At 38.5% G+C, this 16,508-nt stretch overlaps 1 protein-coding gene across 1 annotated transcript in view; it reads right to left on the bottom strand.

Annotated features, from left to right (window-relative positions):
* ASIC5 (acid sensing ion channel subunit family member 5) overlaps positions 1-5,977 on the bottom strand; it is a 30,274-nt gene extending 24,297 nt beyond the window's left edge. Inside the window, exons 1-2 of the mRNA XM_045798610.2 lie at positions 5,938-5,977; positions 3,016-3,322 (exon numbers count right to left, since the gene is read on the bottom strand). Of these exons, the coding sequence (XP_045654566.2) occupies positions 3,016-3,322; positions 5,938-5,977 (347 nt within the window). The remainder of the gene's footprint in view (positions 1-3,015; positions 3,323-5,937) is intronic.
* Positions 5,978-16,508: the final 10,531 nt, after the last annotated feature.

Below are 16,508 nucleotides of genomic sequence, written 5' to 3' on the forward strand. Positions count from 1 at the left end.
GTTTTGAGGGCATCCTTCGCTTGAACCATATACTCTGTTATAAGCAAAGTTGAATGTCACCACACTCTGTCACAAGAAGAGTTACATCAGGGAGAGCATCAGAGTTCTTTGTTCTTATGGCCTGCTTCTCCCACTGGGCAAAATATTTACAAGCAGCATTCTGGACAGGGCAGTGGTTTATAGTCTTCTGACCATGCCTCTCTTGCTGCGGAACCTCCCCCCTTGAGCAGGCTGAGGTAAAAGTGGTTTAGTGTTCCAGTCCACCATGCCTGGGGTAGAGCTTCTACCCTGTAAGTGGGGATCCCAAGGAAGGGAACTCCCAATCTCTTACTTATACTTATCTGGAATTTAGCCTTTGCATTATGGAGTTGAACTGGATGAGAAGTGTTGGCAGCCTGCATTTCCTGCAGCATAGTGCAGCCCTTGGTGGAAAGGAGGAGGAGACAGAGCCCTGTCTTTTCGGTCGAACCCAGCTAGAATGTAGCTTCATGTCACGTCAAGAGAGAAGGGAGTGGTTTGTGGCACAAGTTCTATAGACTTTCACTGTTCTTACTGAGATTTAGTGGGTTTTTTTAAAATAAGTGTTTCTTCATTTGCTATATTCCCTGAGGACAATTTCCAGACGTGTTAATGGCTGCTTTTAAAAAATATATTTAAATACATTTTATTATATTCTAAATATTGTAGTAGATACAATGATTTTCTCTTTTTTTTCTAGTATTTTTTTTAACTTTAAGTGATGGGAACACTGAACATGAGATCTACTCTCTTAACAAATCTAAGTGTACAATACAGTATTGTTGATTATAGCTACAATGCCACCCAGCATGTCTCTAAAGCTTCTTCACCTTGTATAACTGAAACTATATGTACATTGATTACTAACTCCCCATTTCTGTTCCCTTCCCCTCAGTCCTTGGCAACCACCATTCTACTCTCAGATTCTATGAATTTGATTATTTCAGATACATCACATAAATGAGATCGTGCAGTATTTGCCTTTCTGTGACTGGCTGATTTCATTAGCATAGTGTCCTCAAGGTTGATCCATGCTGTTTCATACAGCAGAAGCTCCTTCTTTTTTAAGGCTGAATAACATATCAGTGTATGCACATAACACGCTTTGTTTATCCATTTATCTGCCAATGGGCATTTAGATTACTTCCACGGTTTAGGTATTATGAATACTGTTGCAATCAACATGGGAGGGTTAGTATCTCTTTGAGATCTTGTTTTAAATTCTTTTGCACATATAATTAGAAGTGAAATTGCTGGATTATATGGCAAATCTATTTTCATTTTTTTGAGATGCCTCTGCGCTGTTTTCCATGGTGGTTGCTCCCCTGTGCATTCCCACCAACAGTGTACAAAGATTACAATTTCTTCACATCCTCATTAACACTTGCTGTCTTTGTTTTTGTTGTTGTTGTTGTTGTTTGGTTGTTTGTGTTTTTTTTAAATAATAGCCATCCCGACAGGTGTGAGGTGATATCTGATCGTGGTGTTTATTTGCATTTCTCTATGTTTAGGGACATTGAGCATTGTTTTCATATACCTGCTAGCCATTTGTACGTCTTCTTTGAAGAAATGTCTATTCAAATCCTTAGTACATTTTTAAATTGGGTCATTGAGTTTTATGGGGGGTTTTGTTTATTTGTTATTGAGGTGTAGGGGTTCTTTATATTCTGAAGATTTCCCCTTTAGTGATTGCTTTTTTTAAAAAAATAATTTTTTACCAGTTATGGTTGTTTCTCTGAAGAGAAGGTCTGTGAAGTTCCTCATACTGCCATTCTCAAAAGAGTATATACATTTTATTTTAATAATAGATCTCTTCAACCAGCCTTTGCTTGTATTGGAACACAGACCATTTAACACAGGCAATATATTGAAAATCTCTGGGGGGTGGGGTTAATTTGCATTTACTCTTTGGGACCTTGCTACACACCTTGACACATATCTAGCAGTCACACAAACATGCTGTACTATCTGATACATAAGGAATACCTGTCCAAGGAAGACCCCAGGAATGAGACAAAATGGTGTATATGTTATCTCATCTAATGTAACAGCAAACATGTGTAGATAATATTATATCGTTATAATTTATACATACAAAAATTGAAGCTCAGAAGATTAAGTGACTTGTTCGTGATCGAGTAGTGGATCAGAGGTGGTTCTTAAGGAAATTACCCCCCCCCCACCTTCCAGATAAATCCTACAAGTGACATTTCAGGCTCATTCATAGGCAAATACAGGGCTTTCTCTGGAAGGCCTCACGGGGGACAGACAGCTGCCCTCCTACAGGAGACTTAGCGTAGTTGTTGAATTGCTGTTTTCTGGAGGGAGGTCTAGCTAAGGACTTAAGAACTGCAGAGCATTACACCAAGTGCGAGGCTCTTCCGAGCTCAGGGCTTGGGTGACTGCACAGGTCACACGTCCATGAAGCTGGCCCGCCTCTGTTACGTTAGAGGTCTCATCGTGAATGCATCGGAACATTCCCTGTCTCTAAACTCCTTTTGCTCAGTGGTTCCCTCTTCAGGTTCTCTTCGGCTCCACCTAGAAACTGCTGTTTAGCAGATGTCTGGGGCATCCTTGATAATCAGACTTCCGTGACCCTCTAGACATGCCAGTCACCCGTCTGCTGTGCTTTCAAAGCCCTTGCCCATACTTTATTGTACTGTGCAATGGCCATACATGTTGCACTGGGATTGTTTATGTTTCTTTTTGCCAATTAACAAGCTCTTTAAGCGCAAGGATCCAGACTTTTACATTGTTCTAACCACAGGATTTGGTGTGATGCCTTGTAAATAATTGTAGAGAGAAAGAAGAAAAGAAAGAAAAGAAAGAAGAAATCAAATAAGCTTCTTCGCCTTCCTAAATTTGGGCTTTTAAGTATAATTTAAGAACCTGATGGGTTTAGATACATTAAATACCACATAATGATAAAACTCTATTTCAGTGATATAAGAAAGCAAAATTATAGAGACTTATTACTACTAGAAGAGGAATTTTTACCTGTTTAAATTACAAAACGTCACAGCCGGGAAGTCGATCTTTTCCACGTACTGAACCTCTATAGACGTCGTGGTGGGCCACGTGAAGTAGTTGACCAAGCGACTGTAGATCTGCCACACGACGAGCGACACTGAGCCCAAGACCACCGCCAACCAGATCAGCTTGCGAATTCTGCTCTGGTTGCGAACAATATTGTGCACGCCATGAAAGGAAGTGGACATGGCAAAGTCATGGTCAAACTTCTTCCAATCCGTGGGAGATGGCAGCGGTTTCTTTGAAAGGCATAGCTTTAGCTTTTCCAAGAGTCCTTACGTTTAACCAAACAATGAAACAAACAAAAGTAATGCGTCAGAAATCCTTAATGCCATCTGTTGGAAACACAACTCAAAGAAGTTCAAACAGGTTACCCTTTTTATGTGTTATACACAGATATTCAAAATCCATCTTGGGTTACATGGTTTCTTTAGGAATCAAGAAGTAGAAGTGTTGATGGCCTGGGTCCGATCGAATGGATGGCTTGCAACTCCTAATCTTCAAAAAATTAACTCTCATTTTTGAAATGCGATTCTAGAGGTGCCTGGGTGGCTCAGTCGGTTAAGTGCCTGCCTTCAGCTCAGGTCAAGATCCCAGGGTCCTGGGATCTGGTTGGACTCCCTGCTCAGCGGGGAGTCTGCTTCTCCCTCTCTATCTGCCCCTCCCCCACTTGTGCCCATGAGCATGCACTCTCTCTCAAATAAATAAATAAAACCTTAAAAATAAATATTTAGATAAAATACAAGTTCTTGCTGAAGCATCACGAGGTCCCTTAGAAGTCATGAGCAAAACCAGGCTGATTCTTCTGAAGGTAGGATGTGGGGCTAAAAAGCAATCTGATCTTCAATTAATTTTGGTCGGAGAGTAATGTATTGTGTGGCTGAACTTCTGTAGTTCCAGAGGCTTCGAAACACAAATATTTTACTTCGGTTGGCTAATTTAGTCTGGACTATTTAAAGCTGCAGTATCAGTTAAGTAGTCTATCTTCAGCCTCTCAAGAAAGTGAATTAATTCTTTCAATAGTCTCAGTAATCAATTAAGTCATGGTTATTTCTATTGATTGATAAGGACCGGTAAAGTCGGTCCTAAATTTTTTTCTGGCAATATGTACCATATTCCAAATTTTCTGTTGGTTTAATTTGTTTTTATTTTTCTGTAGAAGACATGGAAAATTTCTTTGTTGACGGTAGGCTACAAACAGCTCAGAGGATGAGATGGTCTTTGAAACAGAAATATCAGGTTCCTGGTCTAGGCTTTGCCTCTTATAACCTGTACTACTGTTCAGAGACTGTGCCAAGTTCCTTAATCTTTCTAATACTTGGTTCCTTTTCCATCCGACGGGAGAACAGCCTTTGCCTCGTGAGTTTGTTGTGAGTCTTAAACAGGATAATATTGGGATGGCTTGGCACGTCATCTGAACCATGGTAAGTACTCAATTCATCTTGGCTATTTTTGTTATTCTACTAATTTAGTAGTGACATGGCCAGTGGTAAAATATTCAGGGATTTTTAAACATTGTCTATAATTCTCATTTAAGAAATGAGTTCTTAATGGTCTCACAAATGTTCATAATTAAATGAATTGACTTCTATATTTTTTGCTTCAAGAAGCATTAATTTATTTCACAAATGTTTCAAGTGTGACTTACCATTAAATCGTGATTTAATATTTCAGAGGTCCCAGTCAATTAGCTGAGCTTATGTCATGATATATAAAAGGTACCTATAAACATTTTCTAAGGGACTCTTTTTCACTTGCAATGTTAGGACAGAAGTACAAATTATAATTATTTTACAGACTATACACTAAGCAGGAAATTTTGTATTCATCTGATTATCTCAAGTTTAAACAAAAATAATAGTCCCACATACTATTGTTTTTAATATTGAATTAGGTAATACGTATATATAAAGTAACTAGTACTGTCCCAGGGCAAAAGCAGAAATATAAGAAAAGCTATTATTATTATTCCCTAGCAAAATAAATTTAACAATGTTTTTTCATGTATTACTTAGCCATGAGTTACAAACACGAAGAATTGATTCTTACAGAAGGACAGCTAAGTCTCTGGGCATCTGGCACCCTTCCTAGTATAGAGCCCAGTGCTGTTAGAAGGGGAAGAGTATTCTAGTAATCGGTAATTGACCACCCAAAGTATTGCTGTTTGCAAGCATTACCCTGAAAAATATGTTTCAGGCTTATCTGTTGAAAATCAGCTTGTTTAATATAGATCTACTCCTTGACAATCGCTTTGGTTTTACTGGAGCATTCTTAATCATATGCTAAGGTTTTAAAAAAGTTTTGTAAATAATTATTATTGTACAAGGATAGTGAAGAAACAAGGTGAAATATTACCATGAAGAAGGTTAAAATTGGATTAATAAATGGCACACCAGCCTGCCTGCAAAGCCAAGGAAACGTCTTACTTTCCTGGCTGAGGTAAACACTACATAATTATGGCAAGTGGCCCTTGCATTGAACACTGATCTTTATAGAAACGTTTTGAGGAACATCAAACACGTTTTGCTGTATTTTAAAAATAAAACTTGTAGGCACATGATAAATAAGAACCAAAACCAAAACCAACCAAACAAAACAAAACCCAAAAGCACAAAAAAGCAAAAAAACCCCCAAAAAACAAAAAAACCCAAACAAAATAAAACCAAAAAATAGATTCTAGCATATAGTAATATTTTAAAACTACTTTTGTTTGACTCCCTCATACAGATTGCTTCTTTCCTATGTAACAAAAACTTCATTACTCATATCCAAGTAATATTGGAAATCAGACTTCCCAAATGAAAAAAATAATCCCCCTTTCCCTTGGCTAATGTCTAGCTTGTAGGAATGAACACCATAACTGCTCTGAGGAGTTGACTCCTTTCCTACCTTTCTCAGGGGATGCTTTTGGTTTCTCAATCTGTTCCATTCTCAAGTTCAGCATGCAGAGTCCTTGGGGTATGTTCAATTTTCATCAATAACCATAGTCATTTTGTGGACTTTATATAAAATACAGCAGTTGAGGTTGTAAAACATGGGGGCAATTTAAATGTTTGTGTTGCTATGTTTTGCCTCATAAAACCCATAATCTGCAAACCAAAAATGCTGGCAGAACCAGCTATGGGTATTTATGGGCTGTTGAGAAGCCATTTTAGAGTGAAACCAAAAAATATAATTAGGAAATCTTCTTCTCAGAATTAAAGAGAGAGTCCCGACACAAATCTGTGGTTTTAGAATTACCCCGGAGCAGCCTAGTGATGCACATGGACGAGAGTCACCTTCACTTTTATGCCTATCTCTCTCTTTTTACTGCTGTGAATCAAAATGAAGTTGCAATGAAATTTGGGGGCTAATGATGTCTTTTTCTGGTTGAAGTGACTTTTTTAGTAACAAATGAAGCTGTTTTAAATAGTAATCAACGAAATAGTAATCAACGAAAATGACAAAATAAAACATTAGAAAATCTCTCCTCGAGAAGTAATGATTGCCAGAAGCATACAAATTCAATATAAACACAAAGGCCAATTATTTGTTCATATTAACATTTTTGAGAAATTATTCGCATTTAGTATATTAAACTGGAAAATACGCGTGATTCTGTATAAATGGCACCACCTGTTGACACAACTGAGGAACTGCATGTGTCTCTCCTTGAAGCCTTTCGGAGTTGCCATTGCAGTGTTTTAGGACACTAACCATTCGCAAGGTTAGATATATTTTACATATATTTCCTTGGAAACTCAGTACTGTAAGTTAAAACTACGGTTATACAGAAGCAAACTAAGAAATTTCAAGGGATGTAAATGAAAGTCCTGGGATGACTTCCCCCCCAAATTAAAGATTTCAGGAAGAGGGTCAATCTCATGATGTATAGATGGATTTCTCCATGGAAGAGCTCTTCTTTGGGGTTACATTACCACCTCAGCTAGAGTATTTTAGGAATAACAGCTGACTTACCTATTTACTGTTTCTTCCCTTTCCGTTCTGCCTCGTTTCTTCATCTTACCATCTTTCCAGAGTAGCTGGGGAACCCTCGGATGAACCAGGTAACAGATTAGACTGCTAAGTAGCCCTAATTATCAGTTGCCCACTGTTTGAATTTCTAAGGGCAGAGTCATTAACTGGTTCAAGGAGGGAGCAGACTGGTAGGAAGGCTGGCCAGTCCAGAAAGAAGAGGCCAGGTGGAGAACAATAATAAAGACGGAAGGGAGAGGGCTTCCCGGGGGAGGGTATGGGGGGGTGGTGAGGGAAGAAAAATCAAGAGAAGACAGTCTTTCAAAGCTATATTTCATCTGCTTCATGATTTAACCAAGGCTCGGAAATAACTAGCAATTTTCTTCAGGTTTCTTCACGTTCTCACTTCCACTTCATTTCCTCTTTCTTGGTGCCCACACCTTTAGTTAACTTCCCCCACAATGCCTTTGTGCGTTAGAGAGAGAGAAACAGAAAAGAAGGTGAGCAGGCAAGATCCCTCCTTTTTTCTTTTTTTGGCCAATCTTTTACTTAATAAAGAAGAAAAGAAAATAAAGCATCTTCTTTTGTATTTGCTCAAACTCGTCCCTCTCTTCCGGGACATTTAAAAATGATGAAAGTATTTGCTCCTTGCACGCATCATCAGTGCGCTGACCCTCATCTCTCCTCCAGTTTAAGATGAACTTTTCACTGCTGCTTTCTTTTCTCCTTGTCACTTCAGCTTATAATAATGTCACTGTCTCCGCACCTCTATTAGCAACTTTCAGTAAACAAATTCCATCGTCTCTGTCTAGTGAGAAAATCTCCCACTCATTTGCCCTGTTCTTCCCTGTTTGATTGAAATCAAAGCCGAGGATCCTTTCCACAGTTATTCCTTATTTCTTCTTCCTCACCTGAACTTCCTTAACTCTCTGAGGGATCTCATTAAAAATACAGAAGCTCCCACTTTCCTTCCTCCTACTTTCTGGGCTTCCTGCAGTTGATTTTCATAACAAGTGCATTTGGTAAAAGATAGGTTTCAGATCCCTTCCAACACCACTCCCCCCCACCACAGCAGGCACACATACACAAAGGTGGGTCATTAAATGGCAAACCAAATGCAGTGAGGATCTAGAGAGTTCTGAACTGTCACAGCAGAAGTAGCGTCAACTGCAGAAAAGTCACTCATCGTTACTGATAAATGCAAAAGGTGAAATAAAAGAGAATGGAGAGGAGGGGGAAAAACTTCTCATCTGGCTCCAAATCTGAACCCAGAACATAAACCACACTGAGAATTTTATGCAGTGTCTAGAGAAGTATATTCTGGCCCAGTAATATTTATTATAGACACACAAATGTGTCTTTTTCAAATATTTCCTATTTTTTCTGTTTTTCAAATATTTTCATGTGTTTTTCATAAAAATGTTGATCCTAATGAACTGGCATATATCTAAAGGTATTTTAAAAGGTCATCTTTGGCCACTACTTTAAAATTTAGCTTTGAATTAAAACTCTGTATCTTACATTTTGTTTACGACAGGGCATAACCATTAATAGTGATGCATTTTTTTCTTTTTATATTTAGACAAATTTGAAAAAGAGTACGGGATCTGCAAAAGAAGAGAAGGTAAAAAATATTTTTTCTTTTATTGAAAATTGATATTTTTTTCTTAATTATTTTGGAAAGAAAAGCCAAAGCTAACCCACAACTTAGCATGTTTTCAATAAATACTTTGATGGTGCCTTGCTTTGGTTTGTAATAATACAAAGAGCAGAAGTGATACTGCTATTTTCTGTTATACCTTGTGTGTAAGCATTGTCGGTTACTGTTTTTATACTCAACGCACTATAATCTTTTTCTAAAACACTAAGTGGAAAAAATTAGCCACCGTATCACATTTACTAAACACAAATAAATTCATGCATCTAAAATGACAGCATTTAGTGTAGAAAGGGACCTTATGGTAGACATCACCAAATCTAATCCTATTGTCATCTCCATCCTCACCCATATAACAGGAGGAAGCTCAGACATGAGGTAGGAGATTAGGAGTTCCACGATAGCAGGGCTCTTTGCCTGTTTGGTTTGCGATCTAACCAACTCTGGAAAAATGTCTGGCAGGTAGGATGCAGTCAGTAAATATTCGTGAATACAAACTGAGGGCTTTGGAGGGGAGGGGGTGGGGGAATGGGATAGGCTGGTGATGGGTGTTAAGGAGGGCACATATTGCATGGAGCACTGGGTGTTATATGCAAGTAATGAATCATGGAACTTTACATCAAAAACTAAGGATGTACTGTATGGTGACTAACATAACATAATAAAAATTATTATTAATAAATAAATAAATAAATAAATAAATAATTGTGAATGAATAGAAAGTTTGTCCCAACCTTGTATTTTTCTTGTGACACACATTAACCTGAGAAAATTAGTGTAATTTTTTCCGACATTTTATTTTTAAACATGCAAACTGGGGTGCCTGGGTAGGTCAGTTGGTTAAGTGTCCCACTCTTAGTTTCGGCTCAGGTCGTGATCCCATGCTCGAGAGATCGAGCCCCATGTCAGGTCGCCGGTTGGACTCCTCGCTCAGCATAGTCTCCTTGGATTCTTTCTCGCTCTTCCTCTGTCCCTCCTCCTCCTCTCTCTCTCTTAAATAAGTAAATAAATCTTTAAAAGAATAAAAAATAGAAGCACAAACTTACAGTAAAGTTGCAAGAATTGTGTGATGAATACCTAAATACTCTTTACTATAATTCACTAATTATTAATATTTTCCCACATTTGCTTTATCTTCACTTCTAAATGGATCATCCTCTTATCTCTTAAAAAAAAAAAAAAGGACACCCTCCTGCAGAAATACAATATAAAAATCTCGCTCAGGGAGCTTTACTCCAACACAGCATCATTACTCATTATACATTCCATTCTCAGAATTTCCAACTTCTTCCCCAAACAGAAGCTATTTAATTTATAATGTTTTAGTTCCCCAATCCAGAATCCTCTCAAGGATCATGGGTTGCCTTCAGTTGTCATGTCTATTTAGTCGCCTGTAATCCAGAACAGTTTCCTAGCCATCAATTTATTTTGTCTTCTTGTTACATTGCTGTTTTTGAAGAGTCGATGTCAGATGTTTTGCAGAACGCCTCTCAATTCTTGGTTGTATAGTTTCTTCTTCATGATCAGGTTCAAGTCAAATATTTAAGGTTACTAGAGAACCACAAAGTTGATGTATGTTTTTCATAAAGCATCGCAAAAAGCAGCACACAATCTCAGTTTCTCCTATTATTGGTGGCAGCACGGTTGATTTCTTGGTTAAGGTACTGTCAGATTTGTCCTTTGTAAATGTACTTGTTCCCTTTTGTAATTAATACGTAATCCCGGGAGCGATTCTCTGAGATTACAATGTCTTGTTCCCAGCTTTTCGTGCAGTGAGATTTAACATAAATCAACAAATCTCATCTGAATTAATTATTGCTATGATGTTTCCAAAATGATGATATTCTTCTTCTATCATTATTTCTGTATTTTTGTTGGTATTCTTCTGGAAACAAGAACATTAATTTCTGATTTCTCTGCTTCTTTTTTAACCAATGAATTATTTTATTGTTCTATATATGAAAACATAGTCCTGTGGTTACTCATTGAAGGGATTCTTTAAATTGGCACTTTTTCTGGAAGGACTAACTAAAATAGCTTTACTGTGCGTACTGCTGTCTCATTTTCTATAACTTTCAATTAAAAGCTAGTAACTCAAATATGTTTTAGAAGAAAAACACTGTTAATTTGAGAAGACAACTTTGTGATGCATTAGGCTCAGATAAATCAATTTAAAGCACTAAAATAAATAGTTTTAGAAGAAGAGATAGGGTTCATGGTCGTCTCAGCTCTCAATTTTTTGGGTGGTTATGAAAAGTGTGGGTAAGGCAACATATAGACATGCTCACTTCTGGATGTTCCTTTTAAATAACTCAACAATTTGCTTATGCTATATTTATTTTATACTTTTCTAGCAGATGTACTGGAAACCAAACTTCTTGGATCCAAACAACAGTGAAGAACATATTATATATCTCTTTATTCTGTTTCCTGTTGTTACCTGAGTGTATCTAATAAGATGTTGAACTTGTTATCCAAACAGAATTCTTCTGATGTATGTTTTCACGTATTGATTGAATGAAATGTTCATTCCCAGATCTTTAACTATAGGAAGCAACTGCTTTATAGATAGGAGTAGTATACACAAGAAAATGTTACATGTCTGTGACATCATCACTAACAAACATATATTAATTGTACCACGGATCTAGTCTCATTATTTGTGTATTTAAAAAGCCCATCCCCAGCTGGTGTGCTCAACTTCCTGAAAATGAAAGGCTTTTGAGAATCTGCTAATGAGTTTCTGACTCCACTCCTCTGCCATGGGCTGCTATTGGCTCAGTCTGTGGGAGGTTTCTGTTTGTCACTCCGTGGCAGCCACGCCATCAGTGAAACAGCCTCTGTTTATACATGTCTGTGGTTTTCTTCACAGTATTGAAAATGTTCCTGTTATTGGTCGAGGTAGGGGGAAGGATTTCACTAATGCTTAACTTGTGGGGCCAGGAAGTTGCAAAATTATGTGTCCCTGTTGTACTTGACACTTTGGGTCAAGGTAACCTGGAGAGGGTCCAATGATACAAACATTCTAGCTGCAATTTTATGTTTTCTTCTATTTTCTTGACTCTAATCTCTGATCTTTTTGTGCAGTAGAATGTTTGAGAGAAATTATTTGCCTTCCAACTACTTCGAACAAAAATATTTATTTGTCATTATTTCCCTACCTTTGAGGACTATTCTAAAAGAAGGGTGTGAGTTGTGTGCTTAGTGTATCTTACAAAAAAGAAAGCAAAGCAAAGCAAAAACACAACTCAAAGATGGCAAAATTTAAAAATTGAACATTCAAGAAGCATGAATCATGATGGATAATATAATAGAAATGATTAAAAAATTTCACCAGGTGGATTTTATACACTATGGTGGGATAGTATCCCCCCAAATTCATGTCCACCTGGAACGTCAATGGAACTTGATTTGGAAATAAAATCTTTGTAGATGTGATCTGTTAAGGATCTCGAGATGAAATCATTCTACCCTTAGGGTGGATTCTAAAGCCGATATTTGTTGTCCTTATAGAGAAAAGTGAAGAAGAGATGGACACAGATACACAGAGGAAGAGCATGTGAAGACAGAGGCAGAGACTGGAGTGGCACGGCCACAAGCCAAGGGACTCCAGGAGCCACCAGAAGCTGGAGGAGGCAAGGAAGGATTCTCCCCTGGAGGCTTCGATGGGAGTATGGTCCTCACAGCACTTTAATTTAAAACTCCTAGAGAAGTGGGAGATAATACATTCCTATTGTTTCAAGCCACCGCATTTGTGGTAATTTGCCATAACTGCCCTAGTACACAGGCTGAAGAGAAATCAGATGAATTTTAAGCGAGGACATATAAAAAGTTGTGAGGCTCCTTGGCAAATACAAGAATTTTAAGGCTGATGACATGGCCCAGTTCAGCTATGTCTTTCAAAGGTGACCGCTGAGTTCGTATGTGGGATGAAACTCTTGTGCAGCTCTATGGCAAAACAAATGTGAAAACCCGAATGAATGCCAGGATAGAGATAGAAGATTTTTCTAAATAAATGTTATTACAATGGCAAAAAAATTCATGAACATCTATGTCACAGCATAAGGCCAAATTCTTTGTAACATTTTCAGTAAGTCAAGAGTAATGAAAAATATTTTTACACTGTACTTGGGTTTAGCATTAAATTCCCAGGGATAGTTGTCTTCATTCAACAAAGATAAAATAGCTAGTAAGGCCCAGATACTGCTTCCTACTGTGGAGGACACACCAATGAGCAGAACAAATACCCCTCTTTTTGTGGATCTTCTGGTTTAGCAGGAGATGACAATAAACCTAATCACTAGTCAGTTACTTAATGAGATGGACGATGAAATGTGCTATGGAAAAAAAGAAATAAAACATGGCAGGAGGGATCAAAAGTTCTCAGTTTGAGGGGATGGTGTCAATTATTGCAATAAGTGGGGTAGACAGGGTAGACATACTTGGAAAGGTCAAATTTGAAGAGACTTGAAAGCAATAAAGGGATTACTCAAGAGAAGAACATTCCAGGCATTCTGCATAGCGAGAGCCAAGGTCCTGGAAGTTACTTGTTTATGAGGAGCAAAGTAGCCAGAGTAGGTGGACTATTGTAAGAGAAAGAGAGGAGAGAAGGTCAGAAGGGTAATGGGAGGACATATAATGCTGGGCTTGTAGACCACTATGAAGGTTTTATCTTTTATTTTAATAAAACAGAATTTTTTGCAGGTTTGTCTAAAGAACGACACGATCCAATTTACATTTATTCTTGCTTAAGGTATTGGGAATAACGTGTGTGTGGTCGGCGGGTGTGGCAAGTAAGTGGGTGCTGGAGAAGTTTGCAGGAAGCTGTTGGATTCTTACATTTTTAAAGGTAGAGCCAAGAGGATTTTGTTGTGGATTACATGTGGGTTGTGAGAAAGATACAGGAGTTAAGGATGACTCCAGAAGTTTTGACCTGAGCAATCAGAAGAATAGAATTACTATCAAATGAGACAAAGAAGACGCTTTGTAGAGCTGATTTTGTAGATGGGTAAAGATTAGCTCAGTTCCAGACCCGTTGAGTTTGTGATGTCTATAAGCCATCCAGGTAGAGATGTTCAATAGGCATTTGGAGATATGAGTCTGGAGTTCAGAAAGGAGGTCTGGACTGGAGATAGACATTTGAGAATCTGTGGCAAATGGATTGTATTTAAGGGCATTAGAATGAGTGAGTCACCAAGCCAGGAAGTATAGCTAGAGAAGAGGTGATGACCAAGGACTGACCCCTGATCTCCAATTTTAAAAGCTATGGGAAAGGGAAGACCATATGAAATGACCAGTGAGAATGAGACAGGAGAAAAACGAAGACAGTGAGATATTCTTGTCTCCAAATGAAGAAGGTGAATCATAGGGGAAGAGTAAACAGTGGTGTTAAATGCTGCTGATTGTTCAAGCAAGATGAGGCCTGCAATTTGACATTGCACTAGGCACTGTGGCCATGTTAGAGAAGTGATGGGTGAATATTCCAGGGGCTGAAAGGAAAATTCAAGAAGAGAAGTTCGAGACAGTGCATATAAACAATTCTCTTGAGGATTTTTACTACTAAATGAGAAAATAAAATAGCGCTGACATGCAAAATGTGGTCAATAAAAATTTTCACAAGTTTCAAATATAATGGCATGTTCACATGCTTATGGATACGATGCACTATTTTTTAAAAAGATTTTATTTATTTATTTGACAGAGAGAGCATAAGCAGGGAGAGCAGCAGGCAAAGGGAGAGGGAGAACCAGACTTCCCGCTGAGCAGGGAGCCCCTGATGCAGGACTCAATTCCAGGACCCTGGGATCATGACCTGAGCTGAAAGCAGTCACTTAACTGACTGAGCCACCCAGGGTCCCAGATACAATGCACTTAAGAGTGAAAGTACAAATATGTGGGAGAAGGTGAGCATAATTGTTGGAGCAAAGCTCTTGCGTCAGGGTGGACCACAATGTAATATAGGAGCAGAGAGTTTTGTATGGAGAGTTCATTTATGGTAAAGAAGCTGGAACACAGAGTATTTGGTGGTTGATGCTAGGAGGTGATGACACAGACAAAATGGAAATTGTCCTCTGATTATTTCAAACGTTTTAATGAAAATGAAATCAGAATCGTCAACTGAGAATAGATATAGGAGTGGGGGTAGAGGAGAAGGTGTGAAAATGAATAGAATGAATGGTCTGGGATTATATCCTATGACTTCCGGCAATGAAGAGAGCCCACTTGAGGTTCATGGTGAGGATTGAAAGCGAACCCAGTAATGTGGTAGTAGTACCAGGCAAATACAAAATTTCCTGTGGCTGTAAAAAAGGTAGAAACAGGTGAAATTAATTTTAATAATAGATCTTATTCAACAAAATAAAGTATTATTTTGACTTGTAATCAACTTAAAAAGTATTAGGCGGGGCACCTGGGTGGCTCAGTTGGTTAAGCATCTGCCTTTGGCTTGGTCATGGTCTCTGGGTCCTGGGATTGAGTCCTGCCTTGGGCTCCCTGCTCAACAGTGAGTCTGCTTCCCTTTCCCTCTGCCCTTGCTTATGCTCTCTGTCTCTCTCTGTCTCTCTCTCTCCCTTCCCCCCCCCCCGCCCCTGTCCCCTGCTCTATCTAAAAAAAAAAAAGAAATTATTCAGGAGACATTTTCCGTTCTTTTAGTGCTCAGTCTTTGCAATCTGATGTACACTTTGCATTCCCATCTCTGTTTGGACCAACCACATTTCAAGGGTTCAGTGGCCACAGGTGTCTGATGGCTCCCGCACTGGCAGTATGGGTCTGAGTGATCAGTGCAGGAGTGACTGGCTGAGAGACACTGGAGTTCAAGGTCCTCAGGGGAGGAAGAGAGTTCAGGGAACTAAATGACCGGGCTGTTGGTAGGATCATCTTTATATATATTGAAAATTCCAAGAACTAACAAAGGAGAACTTCTGAAGAGAATGACAGACAATAAGCAGGTAGGTAAAATCAGTGAGAAACAAGGAGGAGGATGCAAGAATCAGCAGGTAGTAGTGACAGTGAGGAGTAATGGAATTTTTAGGGAGAAAAGTAGAATAGTCTGAAAACAAGTGAGTAGAATTTCTGTCCCTCCTCATGGTACAAGGACTGGAGGGAGAAGAAACAGCCATCACTGGAGAGATCTTCTTTGGGAATCAGTGTCTTCAGGGGTTTTCAGTAGGATGCAAATAACCCATTAAGCAAGGAATACCGGTTTGCTTAGGATAGGAACGTGTCTTGGCTGAGGATGAAGAATTGTGTAATAGACATTTTTGTAGATATACTTTTATTTTTCAACAGAAGTAAAGAAAGCTTTGCCTAAAATTATAATACTAAGAACAATTGGGGTTCAGCCTGGGTGGCTCAAAGTGTCTGCCTTCGGCTCAGGTCATGATCCCAAGGTCCTGGGATCGAGCCCCTCTACTGGCTCCCTGCTCAGTGGAGTCGGCTTCTCCCTCTCCCTCTGCTCTTCCCCTGTGCTCATGCTCACTCTCTCTCTCTCAAATAAATAAATAAAATCTTTAAAAAAAGTAAATAAAAACAATTGTTTTTCTGGACGGGGAAAATTAAGGAAGCGTACAATTCAAGTTAATGATTGGTTATTTCTGGGGGGCGGACCTCCAGTGACTTTCATTTTTGACTTGGTGCATTTTTGTATCAATGTGTTGTTACAATATGTATATTTTTGTTTGAATAAAAAAATTCAAAGACCTATTCTCTCTGTGAGGTCTTTTAATTTGATATAACCTCTCTCCTGAAGAAAAAACAGGGTTTTCAAAAGAATTGCTAAGTGAATAAGATTGGTGTGTGTGTGTGTGTGTGTGAAATACCTAGTTAGATAAAAATACAAAGAACAACCAAA

This window comes from Ursus americanus, chromosome 13, assembly GCF_024610735.1.
Source record: "Ursus americanus isolate L20-20 chromosome 13, mUrsAme1.1.p, whole genome shotgun sequence".
NCBI classification, from domain to species: Eukaryota; Metazoa; Chordata; class Mammalia; order Carnivora; family Ursidae; genus Ursus; species Ursus americanus.